The 21,854-nt window shown below is 44.0% G+C and overlaps 1 protein-coding gene across 1 annotated transcript; it reads right to left on the reverse strand.

Moving 5' to 3' along the window:
• Window positions 1-8,442: 8,442 nt before the first annotated feature.
• On the reverse strand, window positions 8,443-21,456 carry RAP2C (RAP2C, member of RAS oncogene family; the record flags this gene model as incomplete). The annotated part of the gene is given in 3 exon segments (XM_034781741.1): window positions 8,443-10,867; window positions 17,739-18,059; window positions 21,151-21,456. Coding segments are annotated over 2 exon segments (552 nt in total). The 3' UTR covers window positions 8,443-10,867; window positions 17,739-17,780.
• Window positions 21,457-21,854: the final 398 nt, after the last annotated feature.

Consider the following 21,854-nt stretch of genomic DNA (forward strand, 5'->3'; position numbering starts at 1 on the left):
CTGAAAAGGACCTAGGGGTCACAGTGGACGAGAAGCTGGATATGAGTCAACAGTGTGCTCTTGTTGCCAAGAAGGCTAACGGCATTTTGGGCTGTATAAGTAGGGGCATTGCCAGCAGATCGAGGAATGTGATCGTTCCCCTTTATTCGACATTGGTGAGGCCTCATCTGGAATACTGTGTCCAGTTTTGGGCCCCACACTACAAGAAGGATGTGGAAAAATTGGAAAGAGTCCAGCGGAGGGCAACAAAAATGATTAGGGGTCTGGAGCACATGACTTATGAGGAGAGGCTGAGAGAACTGGGATTGTTTAGTCTCCAGAAGAGAAGAATGAGGGGGGATTTGATAGCAGCCTTCAACTACCTGAAGGGGGGTTCCAAAGAGGATGGAGCTCGGCTGTTCTCAGTGGTGGCAGATGACAGAACAAGGAGCAATGGTCTCAAGTTGCAGTGGGGGAGGTCCAGGTTGGATATCAGGAAAAACTATTTCACTAGGAGGGTGGTGAAACACTGGAATGCGTTACCTAGGGAGGTGGTGGAGTCTCCTTCCTTGGAGGTTTTTAAGGCCCGGCTTGACAAAGCCCTGGCTGGGATGATTTAGCTGGGAATTGGTCCTGCTTTGAGCAGGGGGTTGGACTAGATGACCTCTTGAGGTCCCTTCCAACTCTGATATTCTATGATTCTATGAGTTAATTGTGTGAGTTAACTGCGATTAATCGACAGCCCTAATTAAAATGAATGATTTCAATTGAGGTTTTCCACTTGGTGATTTAAATCCTTATTTAAATTGCTTATTTAAACCAATCCACCTTGTTTTCATGCTTCCATCAATTAATACTACCTGTGCTGGCAGGGCCTTGTTTCCCATTCATTCTCCTCTGCATTACTTTCAGGTGTATCCAATCTGCACTTTGTTTGGGGATTAGATGAGATTATCTCTGAGTATTTCCTGCCCCACTCCTACCTGAGAAGGCCCTTTGCATTTCACACACACGGGCCTACATCCTCAAAGGTATTTCAATGGGAGTTGGGCCACTGAATGCCTTCGAAGATCTTGGCCTCAGTGTCCAATCTGGCCACCAACTTTCCTGTTTGAAATCATACCTGGTCATCTTGATGTCACTGTAATTTAATTATTTCATCACATGAAACTTACTTTATTGCCACGCTTGCATAAATCAATGCCGGCGAACTGTGAGTTGCAAGGTTTGAGGGGATTGTTTGATACACAAGGGCTAGCGTTTGTCTGGAAGCTGGCAGAAAGTCCCATTTAAACATTTTTTAAAATTTTGGTTGTTAAATCAATATTAAAGCAGGATGAAAACCGCCTGACAATCTGGCAGCGGGATGCCATTGCTGCTAATGATATGGCTATGATGCTACAGCTTTACAATTAAGCACCAGCACGCAGCAATAAACAGTGCAAGGTAAACACTGGTACAAATTCTGTGCAAGTCCCACTAACTTCACTGGGCCTGATCCCGTCTATTGGTTCCCAGACAAAACCTGCAGAGTGAGCCTGATTGGGAGTCGCATGCACAGATATATCATCTCTCTGATATAATGGAGAGAAGCCTGCTGCCATTTGAAGTTTCAGACCATGGTGCTGTGCAAAATAGGTGTTGCTTTGTTTTAAGCACTAAACAAATTACAAGTCAATTCAGAATGGACCTTTCCACTCGCTCATTTGACACTAACACAGCATGCGAAATTCAATTCAGCAGGGTCACTTGTTTCCGAGACCCAAGTAAAATCTCATTCTCACCATCATGCTGGGGGAGCGGATTTTTTGTCTTGGCTGCTTAATTTTCATGATAATTTAGCTGTTGTAACAAGTCAGGGAATCACCTCTGGGGCTACGTACCGTCCTTGATTCCTGCACACAACGCCTAGTGATAGCAGCTGGAATGGCTGACACAGAGAGGACAGTACATGGCTCTTAAGGAGCTGACAAGCAGAAGATCAAACCTTTTCGAAGAGGATGGCGATAATTCCTATTATACATGGCACACAGTGGATCTGGTCTGGATAGATACCAAAGAGCAGGCTAGGCTACCTCAATCCTAAAACATAAAATTATTCTAAACTGCCTTAGAATTGGGCTTTTGTTTTTCCAGTGTAAAGCAACTTTGTTACCACAAACGCTGATAGTCGGGTACAGAACACAAGAAACGTTCCGAGAAAACACCTCTGGAAAAACCACTAGGAGGAAACGAGCCTTTTGCTTTAAAAAGGCGCCATCTTGTGGAAGTTGTGCTCAGCAATCAGTGAGGGGTTAATTCAGTTTGTAGGTCTGAGTGCTGCAAGGTACAGTTACAATACAATCGCACATGCATTGAGTATTGTCTGCTTGGAGCTACTTACCAGAAATTGATTGTGCACATGACGAAGAAAGGCCAGGATTAATATTAGGAATATAACTGAGCACAGAATAAATGCCATTTGCTGTGAACAATTCATAGGAATTGTTTCCAAGGTCCTAAATAATAGCATGGGCTTCTGCTATTATTCAAACTGATATTCCACCAATGGTGTGCCTGGTATTGCTGCACCTACACCAAAGGACAACTGCAAAAAGGGAAGAGCTGAAGCGAGTGTATGTCACTCAAACAGACCAGTTGAGATATCAAGCAAAACAAGAAAATAGCTCCTCATCCATGTCCGGTCAAAGGAGCTTTGATGCCCCCAAACATGTGGGTTTCTCCTGGCACCCAGCCACTTTGAGCCATGGAGGTGAGATTGCAACCAGTCTGTTCTGCAACACAAGTAATATATTTCTTGTAGGAGCGCCCTTTGTTTCGTTTTGAGTATTTACAGTTACTGGTATCAGTCCTGAACGTGCATCTCCCTAAGCTAGAAATAAAAGCTGACAAATTGTGAACCTACCTGTAATCTGGATAACTCCACAATGGGGCTCAGAGACGATATGGACACGAAGGCTTTCCAGCCTGATAGGAATTGGCAGGAAGACTGACCGGTCAAAGATGTAGGACTGATTTCCTCTCCAGGGTCCACTGTGAATTAGGCATGGAAACATCCACTATTTTGTCCCAAGGCAAAAACAAGCCAGACACTTACATAAGAACATAAGGACGGCCATACCAGGTCAGACCAAAGGTCCATCTAGCCCAGTATCCTGACTTCCGACAGCGGCCAATGCCAGGTGCCCCAGAGGGAGTGAATCTAACAGGCAATGATCAAGTGATCTCTCTCCTGCCATCCATCTCCACACTCTGACAAACAGAAGCTAGGGACACCATTCCTTACCCATCCTGGCTAATAGCCATTAATGGACTTAACCACCATGAATTTATCCAGTTCTTGTTAGAAACATATACAGATTTCAACACACACCAGGGATGGTGCCCAGAATTCTTTATCAGCATCACAGAAATCCGGTTTACAGGTAAGGCAATATCTCCTTTTCTAGCCATGCAGTGCCAGCAACAGAGATGCCTGGACTATAATCAGCAGTGACCATTTAATGAAAGGGAACTAAGGAAGTGAACCTCAGCATTATGGATCCTACAGCCAAAGGCTGATTCTGAGGAAGCCACCACATCGCGTCTGCCGAGCTTGGTGAATGGACGGAATCCCAAAGGAAAGGATGGCTTCCTCGGGAGCTGCCGTACACATTTTCATGACAGATGTGGCTTCCCCCTTGGCTCCGGATGAACAGCTCTGGTTGAGTGAGCCCCGACGGCAGCGAGGCAAGGAAATCCAGCTGCTTTGTATGCCTGTGGCATGGCGGATCAGACCCCTCTGGCCACAGGGTTTTCCTAAGAAAGAGCCAAAAAAGTCTGTCATATTCCAGGCCATCTGTCACTCTGTCAAGTCCCAGTGTAGAGCTCAAAGGAAACCTAAGGCCAGGGCAAAGTCATTCTTTCTGGGGACAAGGGCTGGAGCAAAAAGACACCGGATCGACATCCTGTTCCATAGGAAAACTGGTCCCTATGTGGGGTAGGAAACCCAGTGCCGTCCTCAGATTAGTCCTTGTACAAGGTAATCCAAGTCTCCCATGCTTAAAGAGGGAGCACTGAGCTTTCCCCCTCTTCAGGCAGAGGGGGCAGTAAGAGATGAATCACTGGGAAGGTTTGAGGGGATATGCTCCAAAATTTAATTCGGACTTTTGGATGAAGTAACTCCTCTTGTCCTTCGATACTATGCTGACAGGAGATAGAGAAAAATCTGTGCGCCATTTTAGATGGTCACTGCTCTTAACAAGTATTTTAATGAACTTATATTCTCCCCCGCCCCCAAGAGGCAACAATAAATAGCAACAATGGTCTGAAAATTAATATTACTTCGTTTCTGCAGCACATTGTCAGACACTATCATTTCTTCTCCACCGCTACCCAGTGCCTTCGCTAGCTCTCATCTTCACGAAGGAATCTGAAGTGAAGTCAGGCTCTGAAAGGGAATGCTGAAGGACACCATAGGAGGTGAATCGCTCTCCCCTTGCTTCATGCCAAATTGACTCTGTTTTCATGTCAAAAAATCCTTTTTTCCCTCCCCTTCCCCTTCGCCAGCACCTAGCATAAGAAACTCAGCATGGAGGTGTTCTGGCAACTGCATCCTCAACCCCAGTAAAGATTTTACGAGCTCAGTGCTGCCCTCAACGGAGCTGACAGCTGTAACTGCAGGCAGAATTTTGCCTTCAAGGTGGAACTCGGTAAGCAGTCCTGAGCGGGCCAGACTAGCATGCACTTTACTCCCCCACAGCTACGCAGGTAGGGCAGTGCTAACTGGAATTCAAAAATAAAGCGGTATTAACTTACTTCTGGGCAGTGTATAGGAATAGGATGGGAACTCCTATTGTGAGCCCTCATGCTACCGCCTCTCTGTTTTAGAGGCTGCCAGAAATCAGCCAGAGCAGTACTGTGGATGTAGCTTGGCCTGGCTTGTTTGGTTGTGCTTTGAATACACATTTATATGGACCTGGCGGTGTCCAGGGGGTTTCTTTACATTGGTTGTGTGGTGTGAAGAGCAAGAGACCCACCTTTTGTCACTACAGCAGGCCAATGAATAGGAGTCTGTAAGGTGCCATTTGTTTTTATACACTCTCTTTTCTGATCACACCCCTTTTAAGATGCTGCTAATGAGTTTCCTCCCCATTACTCTAAAGGGCTAGCTCTCATTCCTAGCTCTCTTCATGGAACTGTGCTTTATTGCCTACTTTGGCTCTCAAATGCAAATATAAAACTACAGGAACATGGAATGCAATCAAGATGTGAATCAGCAGCAATTCAACAGTAAGAGACACATGAAAGAAACCCCTTCTGACAAGTCCTGTTTCAGCAACCCCCAAAAACTCAGCACAGATAGTCCTTGCTGGCCTGTCATTTCTCTCCCAACTCCCCTTTACATTGGTCTTCTTCCATTGACCCTTTCTTGATCAGAAATAAGTCCCAGTCCTTCAGTATTTATCAAAGTAGAAAAGGAAGTCATATTACCCTTGGATAACCTACAAATAGCTTTCTAAGGTGCGCATCTATACCCTATTCCTTCACACTTAGGTGAGACATGGAGAGCGGTGTGCTGTTATATTCCTTCCGGGGCTGGTTTTAATAGTTACTTCTGGTTTTGTGTGTGTGTGTGTGTGTGTGTGTGTGTGTGCGCACTGTACTCAGGATAGCCACAAAGGCCCAATCCTGCGTGGGGAGCTATTCATGCTCCAGTGCTCCCCTCATTTCAGTCAGACGCTGCTTCAGCACAGCGAGCGAATTCCACAATTGGGGCTTTGGCACAGAAAGTGTCAAGTCTCCTACTACAGGAGACTCCTGCCGTTAAGCTTGTGTGAGCCACTCTTCCTCTAGTGCTGAATAGAAAGTCTACAAGAGCAATTTTGGCTTTTGAGCAGTGGTAATATGACTATAAATCAATAAAAGCCCTCAACATTTTAACACGTCTATCTTTTTATCCCATCTATACGAGAGAACCTGTACACTGACTGACTTCGTTTAATTAGGGCTTTAAAGTTTAGCTACCTTAAAAACGAGTAGGGAAGCACTAAAGAGAAGCGATAACACACACTTGCTTTAAACTCAGCATGAGTTACACATGACCCATTTACTATCCGTCAATTTCCTTCTGAGGTGTGTCACTCGCAGCCACACTGAAAAGCCCTGCCCAACTTCCTGTGTCCTCAGCTCATGGGAGCTGCACTCACTCTCGTATTGCTAGGACGTCTGGGCACAAATCCTGTGGTTCTTTGTACTGTAAACTGAGCCACTCTGCTTCTTTCCCAGTGCATTGTGAGAGAACGTGTCTGCCCTTCTGTGCGCAGAGTGGAATTGTGGGAAGGCCTGGGAGGACTCTGAGCCTGCGTCCTCACTGCAAACTGAGTGGGTTACCAGCTCTAGCCTATACCCCAGCCGGCAAGCTAGCCTGGGCTTAAAGCCCCACCAAATGCCGGTGAGACAGTTTTGGGCATGGATGTGGAGGGAGGGGGCTATTCATGGCAGCACCCAAGGAAGAGGCAGAGTCAGATTGGAGTGAAGACATACCCTTGGTGCGTGTTGGCCTTTACACTTACTAATACCTAGCTGCCCTGATGGCCTGCAGCCCTGACTACTCCAGTCTCCCCCCGCCCCTTTGGTTCAATCCATTTGCTACCCCTCCTGTTTGGTGTCATCCACCCGTTTACTCACGCTGAGTTTCGATCTGATAAGGAAAGACAGGAAGCAGCCACCAAGGGTAAGAAAGCTGGTTGTTTGTTCGTCAGAAGAGGCTGCAGAAAGTGTTACAAGGAACTGGAAACATCGCTGCCTACACAGTGACATACTTCTGCCCTGTAACAAATGCAGCTGTAGCATCAGACACACCGATTTGTTCCATTTCAGAATAGCCCATTTTTGTTCCCCTTGTCCATGAAGGTATCGCTGAGACACAGACGTAGGGTGTGCCTGGGTTAGCCAAGGTGTGCACCTCTGGGGAGGTGAATTTAATTCTAATAGCTATTCACTGCTAACAAACATCTGAGCGCGCCATTGTAAATAAATGTCCCAGTGGTTCGACTTGCTCTCTCTCCAATGCAGTTTATGCCAGGTCTCCATGCAATAAAGGCAGCATGGGCTATTTATTCTGAACAGTTCAAAAGTGAATTCTCTCCATTTCTCTCACTACAGTTCCCCCCTAGAGAATGGGCAGCGTCCCCTCCCCTCTCACTAACCGAGCAGCTGGAGATGTAGGGTAGACAGTATTGTAGTCTTATCTACACTTAAACTTCTAGCAGTACAAGGTGATGGGACAACATTAGCTAGTGCAAATAAGGGTCAGGATCCCGGGTGATTTGAATGGCCAACAGAAGTCACTGAGGTTGAAGCCACCAATATGCCAAGTATTTGTGGATTCCTAAAGCTTGAATGTATTCAGATGAAAAGCTGTGTTGGAGTTAAAAGTGACAGATGTAACATTAGAGGCCATGAAATCACAATACTTCTAGCTACTTGTAAACAGTTGCCCTACGATGCTCAGTAACCAGAAGACTTCTAGTTACCAGTGATGCAGGCACAGTATTTTGGGGTGAAATGGGGGAGGCTGGGCTTCTTCCACCTCCTCTTGAGCAGCACCCAAGCTTCTGAGTTGAGAGACTACACTGTAAAGACGCCCTCCCCTCCTGAGGACAAGCTCCAGTAATGCTATGGCTAAGGTGATGCCACTACAGAGCGTGTAACCATCAGCAGTGGCCATCCATTGGACCTATGGATTGAAAACCTTGACAAAGCCACTTGCCTACTTGCAGTCACTGAGATAATTACACAGCTAACCGGTGGGTGAGCCATAAAAAGCGAGTGAGATTTAGTCTGATAAGACATACAAGTGGCTAGGTCCACTAAACAAAGCATCAGGAAAGATTAACGCTGTGCAAGGCTCCTTAGCTAAGGGAAGTCTGCCTAAGGTGTACACATGGTACGTCGCCAGAAGTTTGCTTTTATTTAATGCTTTATATCAGAGAAGCTTGAATTGCTTTCAATTCATTAGTAAACTTAATCTCACACCATCTCTTCCAAGGGAGGGGGAGGATGGCGTAAAACCCATTTGCAGGATTTCTGCCCTTCAATGGCTCTTTAAGTGATTTTCCCCCCATCACAGTAAGTCAGTGAAAGACAGGGAATAGAGTCCACAGCTCCTGCCACCCAGTCCTATGTCAGACAAAATAGTCTTCCTCGCTAGGAATACATAGTGCTTTACGTCTTCAGTCACTTACAGACAAGAATCTACTTGGGCCCGTCAGGTGCCGATGTACCCCCATTTTGCAGAAAGGGCGACAAAGCCACTTGCCTTAGGCCACCCCATCAGTCAGTAATATAGACGTGCTGGAGCAGTCTCTATAATTAGTACACTTTAAAACCACTAAAAGAATAGATTCTGATGAGAATAACGCTTATGCATTAATCCAGCCCTGCAGAACAGCCAGTTGTAAAATCAAACAGTGAGCCCAGTTTGGTAATACAGATATCTATTTTATTAAAAAAGTTACAAACAGGTGGACCGTAGGGTTGTCTTACAAAATGACAAGAATGAAATCTATCGGAAAAACTTTTTACAAAGCATTATAGGTAATTGTTCAATTTTTGCACTTGTTATTCCAGATTTCACCTCTCACTGATAAAGATACAGTACATTAGATATATGATGTTAGGTTACATTTTATTTGTAGAGCCCTACTGCAGTGATTTGAACAACTCCTAAACAGATGCCATAGTAGAGACAATACATATATTGCATTTATTATTAGCTTCTTATTCTAATAAGCAACTTCACATGCAATCTATTGAGGAAGCCTAAAAATAACTTTTGGTCCCTTTTTTCAAAGTGTGCTGAAGAAACCATCTTTATCTCATTTTCCCATCCTTATCACTCTAAGCTAGTTCAAGTCAAGTTTTTTTGCTGAGGTCAATGAAATGAATACTTTTGTTTGATAAACTACCCATAGGAAAGAACCATCAACTGATATCAACCCAACTTTTTTCCCCTTAGACAATGGAAAACTAAGATCTTAACGATTTATGTTTATTTCCTATTACTTGGTATACCTACTAAAAGACCAACAATCACCACTTAAATCTACTTTGAATACAGGGTTTGGTTTAATTCTGGTATTAAAGTGCAAACCTAAATATTAGCCTCGGCCTGTTTATAAAAGTTTGTACAAACAGGGAAAAGTGTTTTAAGTAACCACACAGCAAAATTAGGTGTTCTGATGTCAGAGCAGAAACCATAGAGAATTTATTCTCATTGAAATTAAAATTCAACACTAAGAACATAGTCAATAAAATCTTAATTTCTGCTAAATACTGTAAGTCTTAAGATCCTGTGTTCTATTAACCCAATAAACCACATCAACGTTGAGATACTCTACTGCTGACTTCATTTGCAGTTTTGTTTGAATGCCATCATCCACAATATATTTAGTGAATTTTAAATTGCTTCCCCTCGCATATCCTCACGGCTTTTACTGGAGCTATTACGGGGAACATGTACAGTTATATTTATTAGAAGTGTGTTCAAATGACTAGAGCTGGGCTCCTAAAAACCTAGAACTTTGGTGCAGTAGGGAAGCTGCAGTTATTAAACTTCTGCAAAACAAATGACACAGTTTAAACCCCCACTAGAAAAAGCTCTCATGTATGCAATAATTGTTACTAAAACTGAACAAAGATTTCATCTGCTCTTTATACATTTTCATTCTGTTTTAATACCTGTGTTATTGTTAAAATTTTCAAGTATTCAGACAAAATGTTGATCAGGTAAACAACATGGAAGGCAATGGCTGTTTAAAGCACATCTGCAGTTAGTATCACTGAAACCTGGTGCTTTCCCCCTTGTTACACCAACTTTGTCTCTAATGCTAACTTGTTTATGGGGGGGAAAAACAACTAAAAAGCTATTTGTGACAGTGCAAGAAAAACGTTAACAAATATTGCTTTAAAATATTATTCAGAAAGACAATTAGGAATTATAAAATGTAAGATCATTTTATTTGCATTAGATTTACAAGTGCAGAGGTCCACTAGATGTCACTTAATGTGCCGGGCAAACTTGAGCTAACTCTGGTTAGGCATCCAACCCAGTTTGGAGGCTACATGATCCCTTTTCAAAGGCATACTGAAGCAGATCATAAACTAGCAAATTTAGAAACTTAACAGAATGGAAAAACATACTACTGCATTTCAACACTGCAATTACCATTAATAAAAAGTCTGAAAACCCACAGTATTGTGAAGTTAGAACACATTAGCTGGATGCTTGATAGCCCATTTCAAATAATCCCTATTGTCGTATCAGGCCAATTACAAATACACTATCACAAACTCCATATGACTGAGAAAAGGGATATTATACCCATACAATGTAAGAGGTGTCTTCAGTATCTTTTCATGACACTGTCACACGTAAACATAAAGTCTTAAAGTATTGACCAACTACATTGTAGGAGAAAACTTTGCAAATAGAATTAAGCACTGATGCGAGGTAATATACAGAAGTAACCATTTGTTTAAGGCTCAATTTATTCTCCATTAAATCTTTTTAAAAAGGCATTGAGTAGGTAATACTGAGTTTAAGTATTTAATAAATACAAGTTCAGAAATTGATTAAAGAAATCAATTAAAATATTAAAAATGAATTCTTGCATATTAGCCATTAATATGAACTTAGAAAGCTAGAAAAGGAAGAAAAGAACAGATTTAACTTATGGTAAACATGCTAAGCATTCCTGTTTAAGGTCCGTGGATCTTGAAGGCCACCGACCTTATGCACTTCGATGTGCTGTAATAGAGACAGGTTTACCAAGGCTCAGCTCTGCAACCTGGGCTGAAAGAGTTCTCCAAAGCAGCATCTGTGCAAGTTTCCTCTGAGTTTTATCTGCAATTTAGACCAAATAAAGTAGTGAATAAAAGCCATATTCGGATTTACACATGTTTAAATCAAGCTAGATTTAGTTAATGTGTTAACGAAAAGCTGGTGGAAATTTGCTAACATTTTGACCAAAAGGACCCATTCTTCCACAGAAGCTTTGGTAAAAAAAGAGTTCCTATTTTTTTCAAATGAGCTTTATTGATAATGGAAGGCAGGCTAGCAGGCATTACCTAGGTTTCTAAACAGTGCATTTATGTAGCACCTTTGAAGATCTAAAGGAATAACTGAAGAATTTGAATTATTCTCTACATTGGTGACATACACTGGATTCAACCCAAAACATGCCAAAATAATATGAAGCAGTTGTGTTCTAGGTAAATGCTTACTCCTGAGAAAATTCCGTGCCACTGCACACATGCAAAATTCATGTCTGGTGCAGAATTCCCCCCCGCAGAAAACACATTTTGCAGAGGAAGTGTTGCAGTTCCACCTTTTGCCCACCAGAGGCCACTGTGGTGCCAGAACAGTGGCTGACCAGCAGTAAAAGCTAGCCGCCAACAGTTAGGAGGCAAAGTGGGGCACGCAGGACTGCTGGGGGGTGGTTACAGACTGGGGTTCAGAAGGGGTAGTGGTGGGGGGACAGACTGGGGCATGGGCTCAGGAGCTAGTGGGGTGACAGCATTAAGCCAGGGGCTGAATAGGTGGGGGGCTCCAGGGTCACAGGTGCCTGACTGAATGTGAGGGGTTCGAGGTCAGCCAGGGCCGGCATAGGGGAGGCTCCCCACTTTCCTAACTATCCCTCTCCCTCCCCAAAAGAAACTGTTCCATACTTCTCCCACCCTCACCCAACAACCCTCCAGGATCACTCCAAGGCTCCTTCCCTCTCCCTCAGCTCCTCCGTTACCACTGACTCCCCCAAGCCTTTGCACTGCTTCTGAGGGGTGCGGGAAATACGTTTCTGTATAGTAGTTCAACTGAATTACTCAAAGTTCTGTATTAATATGCCTAGTAAGGAATTGATTCGTAAAACAAAAAATTTCCAGATTTTTTTTTTTTGGTCTGTATTTTTACAGATATACTTGCTGACAGGTATTTTGAAATAAATTACCAAAATAATTGAAACTGGCGTGATTATACTGTGTTATTTTGACAAAACAGAATATGCAGAACTTTGAAATATTGTGCACAGAATTTTTATTTTTTTGGCGCAGAATTCCCACAGGAGTAAACACTGCCAGACAGAAAACACTAGCTTGTTCATTTCCCCAGTAGAAAGGGCCTTACAGTATCATAGCATGGACGGTGATGTTAGATTTTCCATAAACCAGGAAGTCAAACCAATCTGATTTTCAGTAATAGGATCTGATCAATACTAAAAAAACCTCTTAAACCATCATGATTAGGCTGTTTCTTGGTAGGCAGGATTGCATGTGTAGCTATTCTGAGTCACATGTACAAACAAGTTTAATAATTTTGTCAATGCAAGAGATGCAGCTACCAATTTCCTTGATGACCTGTATTTTAGACAAACACCTGTCAGGGATGGTCTAGATCAGGGGTTCTCAAACTGGGGGTCGGGACCCCTCAGGGGGTCGTGAGGTTATTACATGGGGGTTGCGAGCTGTCAGCCTCCATCCCAACCCTGCTTTGCCTCTAGCATTTATAATGGTGTTAAATATATAAAAACATGTTTTTAATTTATAAGAGGGGGTCACACTCAGAGGCTTGCTATGTGAAAGAGGTCACCAGTACAAAAGTTTGAGAACCACTGGTCTAGATAATACTTAGTCCTGCCATGAGTGCAGGGGACTGGACTAGATGACTTCTCGAAGTCCCTCCCAGTCCTACAATTCAAGAATTCTATTTTTGTGTATCAGAAAAAAAGTCTTTAAAATACAGTCAGTTACAGAGACTGAGCCTTCCTTTGAAAGGATCCAGGAAACATGTAGGAGCATAATTTATTGTATAACACAACACGAAAACACTATTTGAAGTTTTCAGTGAATTTTCAACATGGAAAAATGTTTCCTGTTTTGAATGATGTTTCTCTATAGGGTGTCATGACCTTTCAAGTTTCCTCTTTATCAATTCAATTGACAGTTGTAAAAAAAGAAAACATATCAGAGATCACATCACATATAGTTCTACAATGGGTAAGTGATACTGGACAACTAGGAGCTCTGCTCAAAGCTTTCACAGCTCAGGTTGCAAGAAAACTTAAGTGACCAACCTTCAGAGCAGAGCTCTTTTGGAGCTAAATGTTTAGTCCCCCAGGGACTAAAAAAAGTGAAAGCTTGATTTATCAGACAAGTGCTGTACACCCAGAACCCATCTTCATTAGAGAAGTTTTCAGGATGTTTCCCTACTGTTGCTAACAATGGTGCTGCTCCACCACTTTTAGCAATACTGAGAACCCTACTGATAAAAGGGCTGGCAGCTGACTGCTAACAGGGAGTCTGTTAGACTAGCTCTGAGCAGGAGTACAGGACACATTAAGAATGTCAATAACAGACCATTTACAATAGGGCTCCAGATGCTGGCAGAGCTGAACTGGTGATGGCCAGAGTGGCACATTTTTAGAAAGTGGCCCTAGCGTAGACAGGGCTCCAGAGTGAATAATCAGCCCCGAGATAGTATTTATAAAGTGCCAGTCAGGGACTTGGACAAGAATTTAATGAGCAAGTATAACCATTAATATGTTCTAAGATCTGCATGGGAAAAGCAGGTTGGGTGAGTCTGACAGTTTTACAAAGCTGCATAGGCCAGAGGACTACTTTTCTAGAGTAGAACAAATGTGTACACTTGCGAATAAACTCCAGTGAGATGTTTTCCCCTCACACCTAGGTATGCACATAGCTCCTATCAGCGTCAAGTTATCCAGGCATGAGGAGGGGCAGATGACTGATCAAGAGTTACTGCTGAGATCACTCACCATAAAGTACTGTGCAAATTCAGAATACACTCAGGTTATGCAGATAACATTCAGTATCTTTGGCAGTGGAATAAATTTGTTACATATTTGAAGGAAGTTTCAGAGAAAAGATGGACTGTCAGATTGAGGAATCAAAAGAGCAAGAGCTTCAAGTTGATAAATTAAGTGGCAGCACATCAAAACTAGATATTCATCTAAAAAACTTGAAGGAATTTCATTAACACCTGCTACAAAATTAGAGGACGGGGGGAGGGGTGCAAAAGATAGTATGGAATACTAGCAATGGAATATTAGGAAACTGGAGACCAGTAAATGTCACCTTCGGTGCCATATGAACAGGTTGAAACAATAATTCAAGAAACTGTTTGAGAAGAACATGATCTGAAAGGACGAACCAGAATGGCTTCTGTGAAGGAAAGTCCTGGGTCTCCTTTTTACTAGAATTATCTACTTCTTTGCTGACGTTTGAAGAACAGCACTGGACTTACCCTCTCGTGAGAAACGTCGTCTACTAAGAAAACCAAGAAGTCACAGAGTGAAGAAGTAAATTCTGTCATGGAAACTGACTAAGGCAGAAAACAAGTAATATGGATAAGTGATCAATTTTCATCATGATAAAAGACCGGCAGTGGGATACTCAGAGAATCCACACCAGGAAGAGGGAGAGGAACAACAGAATCGTAAAATTTGCAAGTGACATGTTAGTTTAGTCAAGATTAAAGACTTTCAACTTCAGAGGGAACTAACACAGTGAGGTCCATGGTCTTGTGCTCACCAGAAAAGCCTGAAGAGGTGAGCAGACAGCAGGAGAGATGAGATTCAGTGTCAACTAATGCAAGGCAGTACATACTGGAAGGAATCATCTGAACAAAACATACATACTTCTGGGTTCTAAACTGACTAGTTGTTCTGGAAAGAGAGGTGGGTGTCACTGACCAGCTCAGTGCGCAGTAAAGACCAACAAAAAAAGAAACAGGATGCTGGGACACAGTAGAGTAGAACAGTGGTTCCCAAACTGTGAGACACACCCCTGTGCCAGAAGAAAGAAGCTGCTATGAAAGGTTGAAGTTTTATAAGAGTAGCTACCACCTGCTTCTGCCCCTCGAAGATCCAAAAGCAATTATCCCTAGGATGAGAGACAATTGACAGAGGAAGCTGTCAGCTGCCATCCTCCATTACAACATACTGGATGGAAATCTGGTACCCAAGCTTGTCATTAGGCCAAGGAGATACTGGACCATAGGAACCAGAAGACCAGGGCCAGGTAGTGGGAGCCAGGAACGCAGAAAGGATCCAAGAGCTTGAGCAACAGGTCAGACCATGGAGCCTAAGAAGAGCCCGTGAATGGAGATGGTAGGGGAGGGGGAAGAAGGAACCAAAGCAAAGGGAGGATTGGATGGGACATGAAGGGTCTATGGATATTAAAAAGACAATGGGAGAATAGGGAAAGAAGAGAACTTTGCTTTGCCAGAGCTGGAGAGATTGCTTGTGTGGGGCAATTATCACCTGCCCCTTTGCAAGGAATACCAATAGCTTCTTGAGAAATATTGTAATTGCAAACAGACAAGATCAAGAGGAGAGGTGGTTCAGACTGAAAAAAGCATGGGAACTCCTGCAATCAAAAATATTATAATGGCATTATAGAAGTCAATAGTACAGAGTCACCTTCAATACAGTGTTTAGATCTGGTCGCCCTCCCTCAGGAGAGAGAGATGGCAGAATTTAGAAGGAATCTGGAAATGGAGGATGCAAAGAATTAAGAGGCACAGAAAAGTTTCCATATAAGGAGAGGGATTGAACATTGGGAATGTTTAGAGATAAGAAATGAAATGGAGCAAGATTAGCCATCAGAATTCATTGCCTCTAGGTATTGAGGTCAAGAACTTAGTAGGATTCAAAGGAAGACATCTATATAGCGAATACTGTGCATGTTCTCATTAGCTATGGTTTTGTGGGTTCTGTTAAAACAAGAGATCCTGATGTTTTAGGGGACAAGCCAACAACTGATTGATGAGATTAGGAAGATTCTCCAAGCATCCACTATGAAGTTTCATGAACAATCCCCTGAAGCATCTGTGCTGGCCTAGATGGGCCATTGGCATGTTCTGATGTGACATGCACTTCTGACTTGCCACACCAGAATATGCCAAAGGCATGCAAAGTAAAGCCAATAACGTCATACTGACCACTATAGCTGAAGGTTCATTGCTGGAACTCATATGGGAAGTAGTCACAAGACTAGTTGAACCATCTGGTTTGTTTTACTCAAAATGAGACTAACCCAGCAGCATTTTGAGTCAAAAATCAAAGGCAGCATTCTGTAGAATCTCTATTCAGTTCTGCTCTATCAGTCCCGTGCTCAGGGTACTAACCTGGCACCTGGGTTCAGTTTTCTGCTCCACCAAACTTCCCACGTAACTGTGAGCAATTCAGTCTCTCAGTTGCTCATCTGTGAAACGGGGTCAGTGAAACTTCCCCACTTCACAGGAGTGTTGTGAGGATAGAAATACATTAAAGATCGTGATACTAAGTAGTGGGGACTACATAGGTATCTAAGACAGACATCACATTACACACTCACAACGTGCTTTCTACATGTAATGCAGTGGTTCTTAACCTTTACTGCAGCGTGCACCCCTTTGGTTCTCAAAATATGTTCTCGCACTCCTTAAACCTAGATATATTTTAGTTCGTATACTACAGTAATTGTTAAAAAATGTATAATGTTAATAAATACATAGGTTTGATGAAACAACGTAGTTGTACTTATGTGCCTGTGCTTAGTTTGTGTTGTCGATGATTTACCTTCTAAAAAATCTGGCACATCTCACACCCCCAGGGGGTGCATGCCCCCAGCTTAAGAACCACTGATGTAATGGATATTAATGGAGAATTCCCTGTGCCCATACTCTTGATGTTGAGGTGGTCAGACAACCCACAACTTCAAGTACAATATTATCCTATTCTTCCTCACCGGTCATTCTCCTACAAAAGAGACTCTTTGGCTAAGCCAACTTTCACAGGGATTATGTCCTCACCCCTTTCCTACAAGGTTGCTGAGTTACGGCTGCCATGAGGAAAGCAGAGGTACTCCTTATAACACCATTGCCTGCCTCTATATATACAGGCAGCAGTGCTAGAGAGGGAGACTATGGTCACCAAGACTAACCATAGTCTTGCAAGAGAGCTTTTACCCCTGCAGAGTGGGAAATGGGAGGAAGGGGGTGGGGAGAAGCAGAAAGGTAAAGGCCCCATTGAACTCACTGCACTCTTCCAACCACACCTATGCACAAAGTCACTGGGGCAGGGAGGAGTTTCAAGCACCTCTGCTCCCACAGACCAGCAGAGGTCTGAAAGAGGCAGAGCTCTGCCTCCATTCAGAAGAGACAGCCCTGCAAATTGGAATTCTCTCTCCTGGGGCACTGAGACAGTGCACTGACAGACTGAAGAGTGCACAATCCCAGTGACGACAAGTCAAGTGTGATGTTCTGACTGCTGAAATGCAGCCACTTCCGAGGTGGCGGGCAGCCAGCCAGCAAGGAGAAACCCCTCCACACAATTCCATCTTTTCAGTTTTGTCCAGCTAGAATGCAAGGCTCCCACATATATTCTTAAACGTAAAATACTGTCAATAGGTGCACAGGAATTCAGGCCACCTTTTACGTTGACGTGCCTAACTAGTATTAATACACAGGATATTTCAGAGAGAGGCAGTAACCCCTGGTTAAGCATACTGATGTAACATACAGAGGTTATTTCACATAAAGGTGCCTATTTTTAATACATTAAGTACTCGTGCTGTTGGGGCCACACACTTTCTCTCAGTAAAGGTTGCAAGACATTTCAAGGTTAGACCAACTAATTTTAGAGTGCTTGTGGCAGCTTCATCTGCTCATTTAAACACAACAGTTAACCACGTCAATTAATTATGAGTGTTCAACCCACCTGCTCTGTATGGCCATGATTGAGGTTTTTCTTTATTTTTTCTCACTGGACGATGCAAGTTGTACAACACTGATCTTGTTTTTCAGGCAGGGACGCATAGTTCATTTGCCTGACGATCTCAGCAAACAGTTCATCCACCATGGTTTTACTCTTGGCCGATGTTTCCATGAATGGACAGCCCCACTCCTGAGCCAAAGCTCTGCCTTCTGCAGATAAGACCTCCCTCTCAGATTCCAGATCCACTTTATTCCCCACTAGGATTAGAGGAACTTTTTCATATCTCTTCACTCGGACAATCTGGTCCCTCATTGGCTTGATGTCCTGATTAAACAATCCAACTGGTTAATACACTTTTAGTACTAATCATATTTTAAAATAGTAATCACAATGGATTGCTGTAAAAGTTAACACTGGTTCCAGGAAATAGATCACTATAAAAACAAGTGTTTTAACAAGCCTATAGATCTTATGTATAACTGAAAATAAACATAATAGCTTATGAAAAATTCCTAAATGGATACCTGGGATTTAGACTAGGGTGTGTCTAAAATTCAGAAATTTATCCTCCATCTGTAATGCACATTCTTCAGGGCACATGGCACTTCCTGTGTGTTTAGAAAGTGCACTACTGCAATGTAAAATTACCTCTCATTTCCCAGAAAACCTTTTGGTTAGGATTACAGCCGGTCAGGAATTGACAAAACAGTTTTCCCTTGGAAAATGCTGATCTGTCAAAACCAGAACTTGTTGAGAAGGTTTTTTAGGTCCAGGAAGGAATTTCCAGCCACACTGAGACTAACCTGGTGGTTATGGCAATCACCATCCCAGGTGAACTCCCTAGAGTGGGTGTAATTTTCTGTGCCAAGTTTCAAAAGGTCTCAGTTTCATTCTGATGAAGAACCGGAAAAACTGAAATCTCAAACATTTTCATGGACTGGGTGACCAGTTTTCTTGCCCAGCTCTAGTTAAGATAAAGGCAGAGTTTGTATAAATTAACTTAAAAGTTTTGAACTGAATCAATTTTCTGGTCCTCAGCAGGATTTGCTACAAAAAGAGAAGTTCGCCTTTAAACTCATGACAGAAACTGAAGTCTACATTACGCATCTGTATTATGTGATCACTTAAACAGATGGGAACCTTGTGGCCAGCCTCCTGCCTGTGAAAGTTAATTAAATTGTTAACTCACTATCTTCTCCCGCATAGTAGTAGCATGCCTAAAAGTGTTCACTGTGAACAAACTTGGTTATGCCTAAATGACAAATTTAGATACAATAAATACATGTTTTAATATTCTGTGAAACCCAATACTCCTATAATCTTCCCAAAGGTGAAAAAGGAAGATATGTTTATATACCATACTCCTGAAAGTTTAGATCCACTTCCTCCACCACCTCTGATTTAAGATTTTAACTTGTTACAGTAAATAGAAGTTTACAATTTCTTGCAGGGTTCTAGGAGAGAAGCAATTAAGTGCTTGAATCTGCCACTGGTAATGGAACTTCACAGGGAGATTTACATCCACACTGTTTTGATTAAATGTGCTAAAGAAGAAAAAAAACAAGCAACTGAAGTGGAATATATTCATCCACTCTTAGATTTTGTTCTTAACTACATGCCTCAATTCTTGCGGGAAAACCTCCCAATTCCTAGATGAGAGCTGACCATAGGCAGGAGAGAAACACCCCAGCGTGAGGATTGTAGTTCCTTTGCAAGGAAAATAAATCCCTAACTTGGATACAATTTATCTAGGTATGTACCCTCATCTAAGATAATGTTCAGCCTTCAACAGAAACATTAGGCCTTAGTGGGGGTGTAAAGGTTTTGCCAAGCAGCTGGACTACACCCAGCACAAGCAACCCAATTGAAACCAAACAAACAAGTTCCAAATCTCTGTTGCCAAGTCCTGTCATTTCCCACAGATACAAGCCGCTTATTACCAGAGGCAGTTTAGGCCAGTTACAGGTTGTGGGATTTTTTGCTTCTTGTCAGTTTTTGCAATGCAAGTTTGTGGGTTGAATTTCATTTTCACATGTGCCCTGTCGTTCTCATGAACACACCACCCACACAGTGTGAGCATCAGACTTACACTAGATAGCAGCTTGTTATATATAGAAAGAAAACATCAGGGTTTATTAGCAAGATTCACAAGTTATAAGGTAGCAAGTTCAGTTCAGAAAACAGGTAACCTACCCGGCCTTATGAGATGAACTAGCAAAATATTGCTTTTTAAAGAGCAGTGTTTAAAAGGACACAACAGGTCAAATCTAACCCCACACTTGGGATTTACAAACATTTCTTTAAAAAGAACAGGGGTACTTGTGGCACCTTAGAGACTAACAGTACCACAAGTACCCCTGTTCTTTTTGCGGATACAGACTAACATGGCTGCTACTCTGAAACATTTCTTTGTAATGATGACTTAAAACAAGTGTTTTATTTACCAAAGTCCAATGGGAATAGTTTTGCAACCCGAGTATTGTAGCATCCTGCTAGTGCTTGGTAGTTTTCCTGGTCTATACTGACAGCAAAAAGGTACCTCCCTCTTAACGTGCTTTTGATATTAATACTCCAAAGCTGAGAATGAACGACAGGGGATGGATCACTTGCCCTGTTTATTCCCTCTGGGGCACCTGGCATTGGCCACTGTCGGCAGACAGGATACGGGGCTAGATGGACCTTTGCTCTGACCCAGCCTGGCTGTGCTAATGCTCTACAACAGGGGTAGGCAACCTACTGCCCGCGTGCCGAAGGCGGCATGTGAGCTGATTTTCAGTGGCACTCTCACTGCCCGGGGGCTGGCTGCCGGTCTGGGGGGGGGCTCTACATTTTAATTTAATTTTAAATGAAGCTTCTTAAACATTTTAATAACCTTATTTACTTGACATACAACAATAGTGTAAAGTATCAGGGGGTGGCCGTGTTAGTCTGTATCTACAAAAACAGCAAGGAGTCAGGTGGCACCTTAAAGACTAACAGATTTAGTTGGGCATAAGCTTTCGTGAGTAACTTTCACTCTGTGCATCCGAAGAAGTGAGGTTTTTACCCACGAAAGCTTATGCCCAAATAAATCTGTTAGTCTTTAAGGTGCCACCGGACTCCTTGTTGTTTTTGTAACACTAGTGTAGTTCCCTATTATAGACTTCTAGAAAGAGACCTCCTCAAAACATTAAAATGTAGGACTGGCACGTGAAACCTTAAACCAGAGTGAATACATGAAGACTGGGCACCCCACTGCTGAAAGGTTGCCGACCCCTGCGCTACAACTTGGGCTGGGCAGTGAACCCTTGTGTTGTGTGGTGTGACCCGACAAGATACAATAGTAGCCTGGGGACCCTGGCTCCGGACTAGGGCGGGGAGCCCGGGCTTTGGGGGGTCCCGGCGGTGCCCCCCAGCCCGCGGCCCGGGCGCTCACCTGGAAGCTCTGCTGGTTGACCAGGCTGTAGACCAGGATGAAGCCCTGCCCGTTCTTGATGTAGAGGTCCCGCATGGAGGCGAACTGCTCGGTGCCGGCGGTGTCCAGGATCTCCAGCACCGAGGGGGACGAGTCCACCTCGATCTCCTTGCGGTAGAAGTCCTCGATGGTGGGGTCGTACTTCTCGATGAAGGTGCCGGTGACGAACTGCACGGTCAGGGCGGACTTGCCCACGCCGCCGCTGCCCAACACCACCACCTTGTACTCCCTCATGGGGCCGGCGGGCCGGGCCGGGCCGGGCCGGGCCGGGCGCGGGGCTCACTGGGCGGGCGGGGAGCGCATCGCCCCGCGCGGCTGCTACCCCGGCCCGGAGGCCTCGGGCCGCGGCTGGGCCCGGCGGCGGCGGCGGCGGCGGTGCGGGGGGAGAGGAGCCCGCGCCCGGCCTCACTCCATGGCCCGGCCTGGGGCCGCCCGGAAGGGTGAGAGCGCGGCACCGGCGGGCTGCGGAGCGACAGCCGCCCCCGCGCACTTCCGCACAGGGGAGCCCCGGCGCCGCGGTTCCGGGCTGAGAGACCCGGCCGGGGGGACCCTGAACGCCGTGACACCGCCCCTCCCCCACCCCCTCTCCGCCCGAGGGGGGACCCTGAACGCCGTGACACCGCCCCTCCCCCACCTCCTCCCCGCCCGAGGGGGGACCCTGAACG

This window comes from Trachemys scripta, chromosome 9 (genome assembly GCF_013100865.1).
Source record: "Trachemys scripta elegans isolate TJP31775 chromosome 9, CAS_Tse_1.0, whole genome shotgun sequence".
NCBI lineage: Eukaryota > Metazoa > Chordata > Testudines > Emydidae > Trachemys > Trachemys scripta.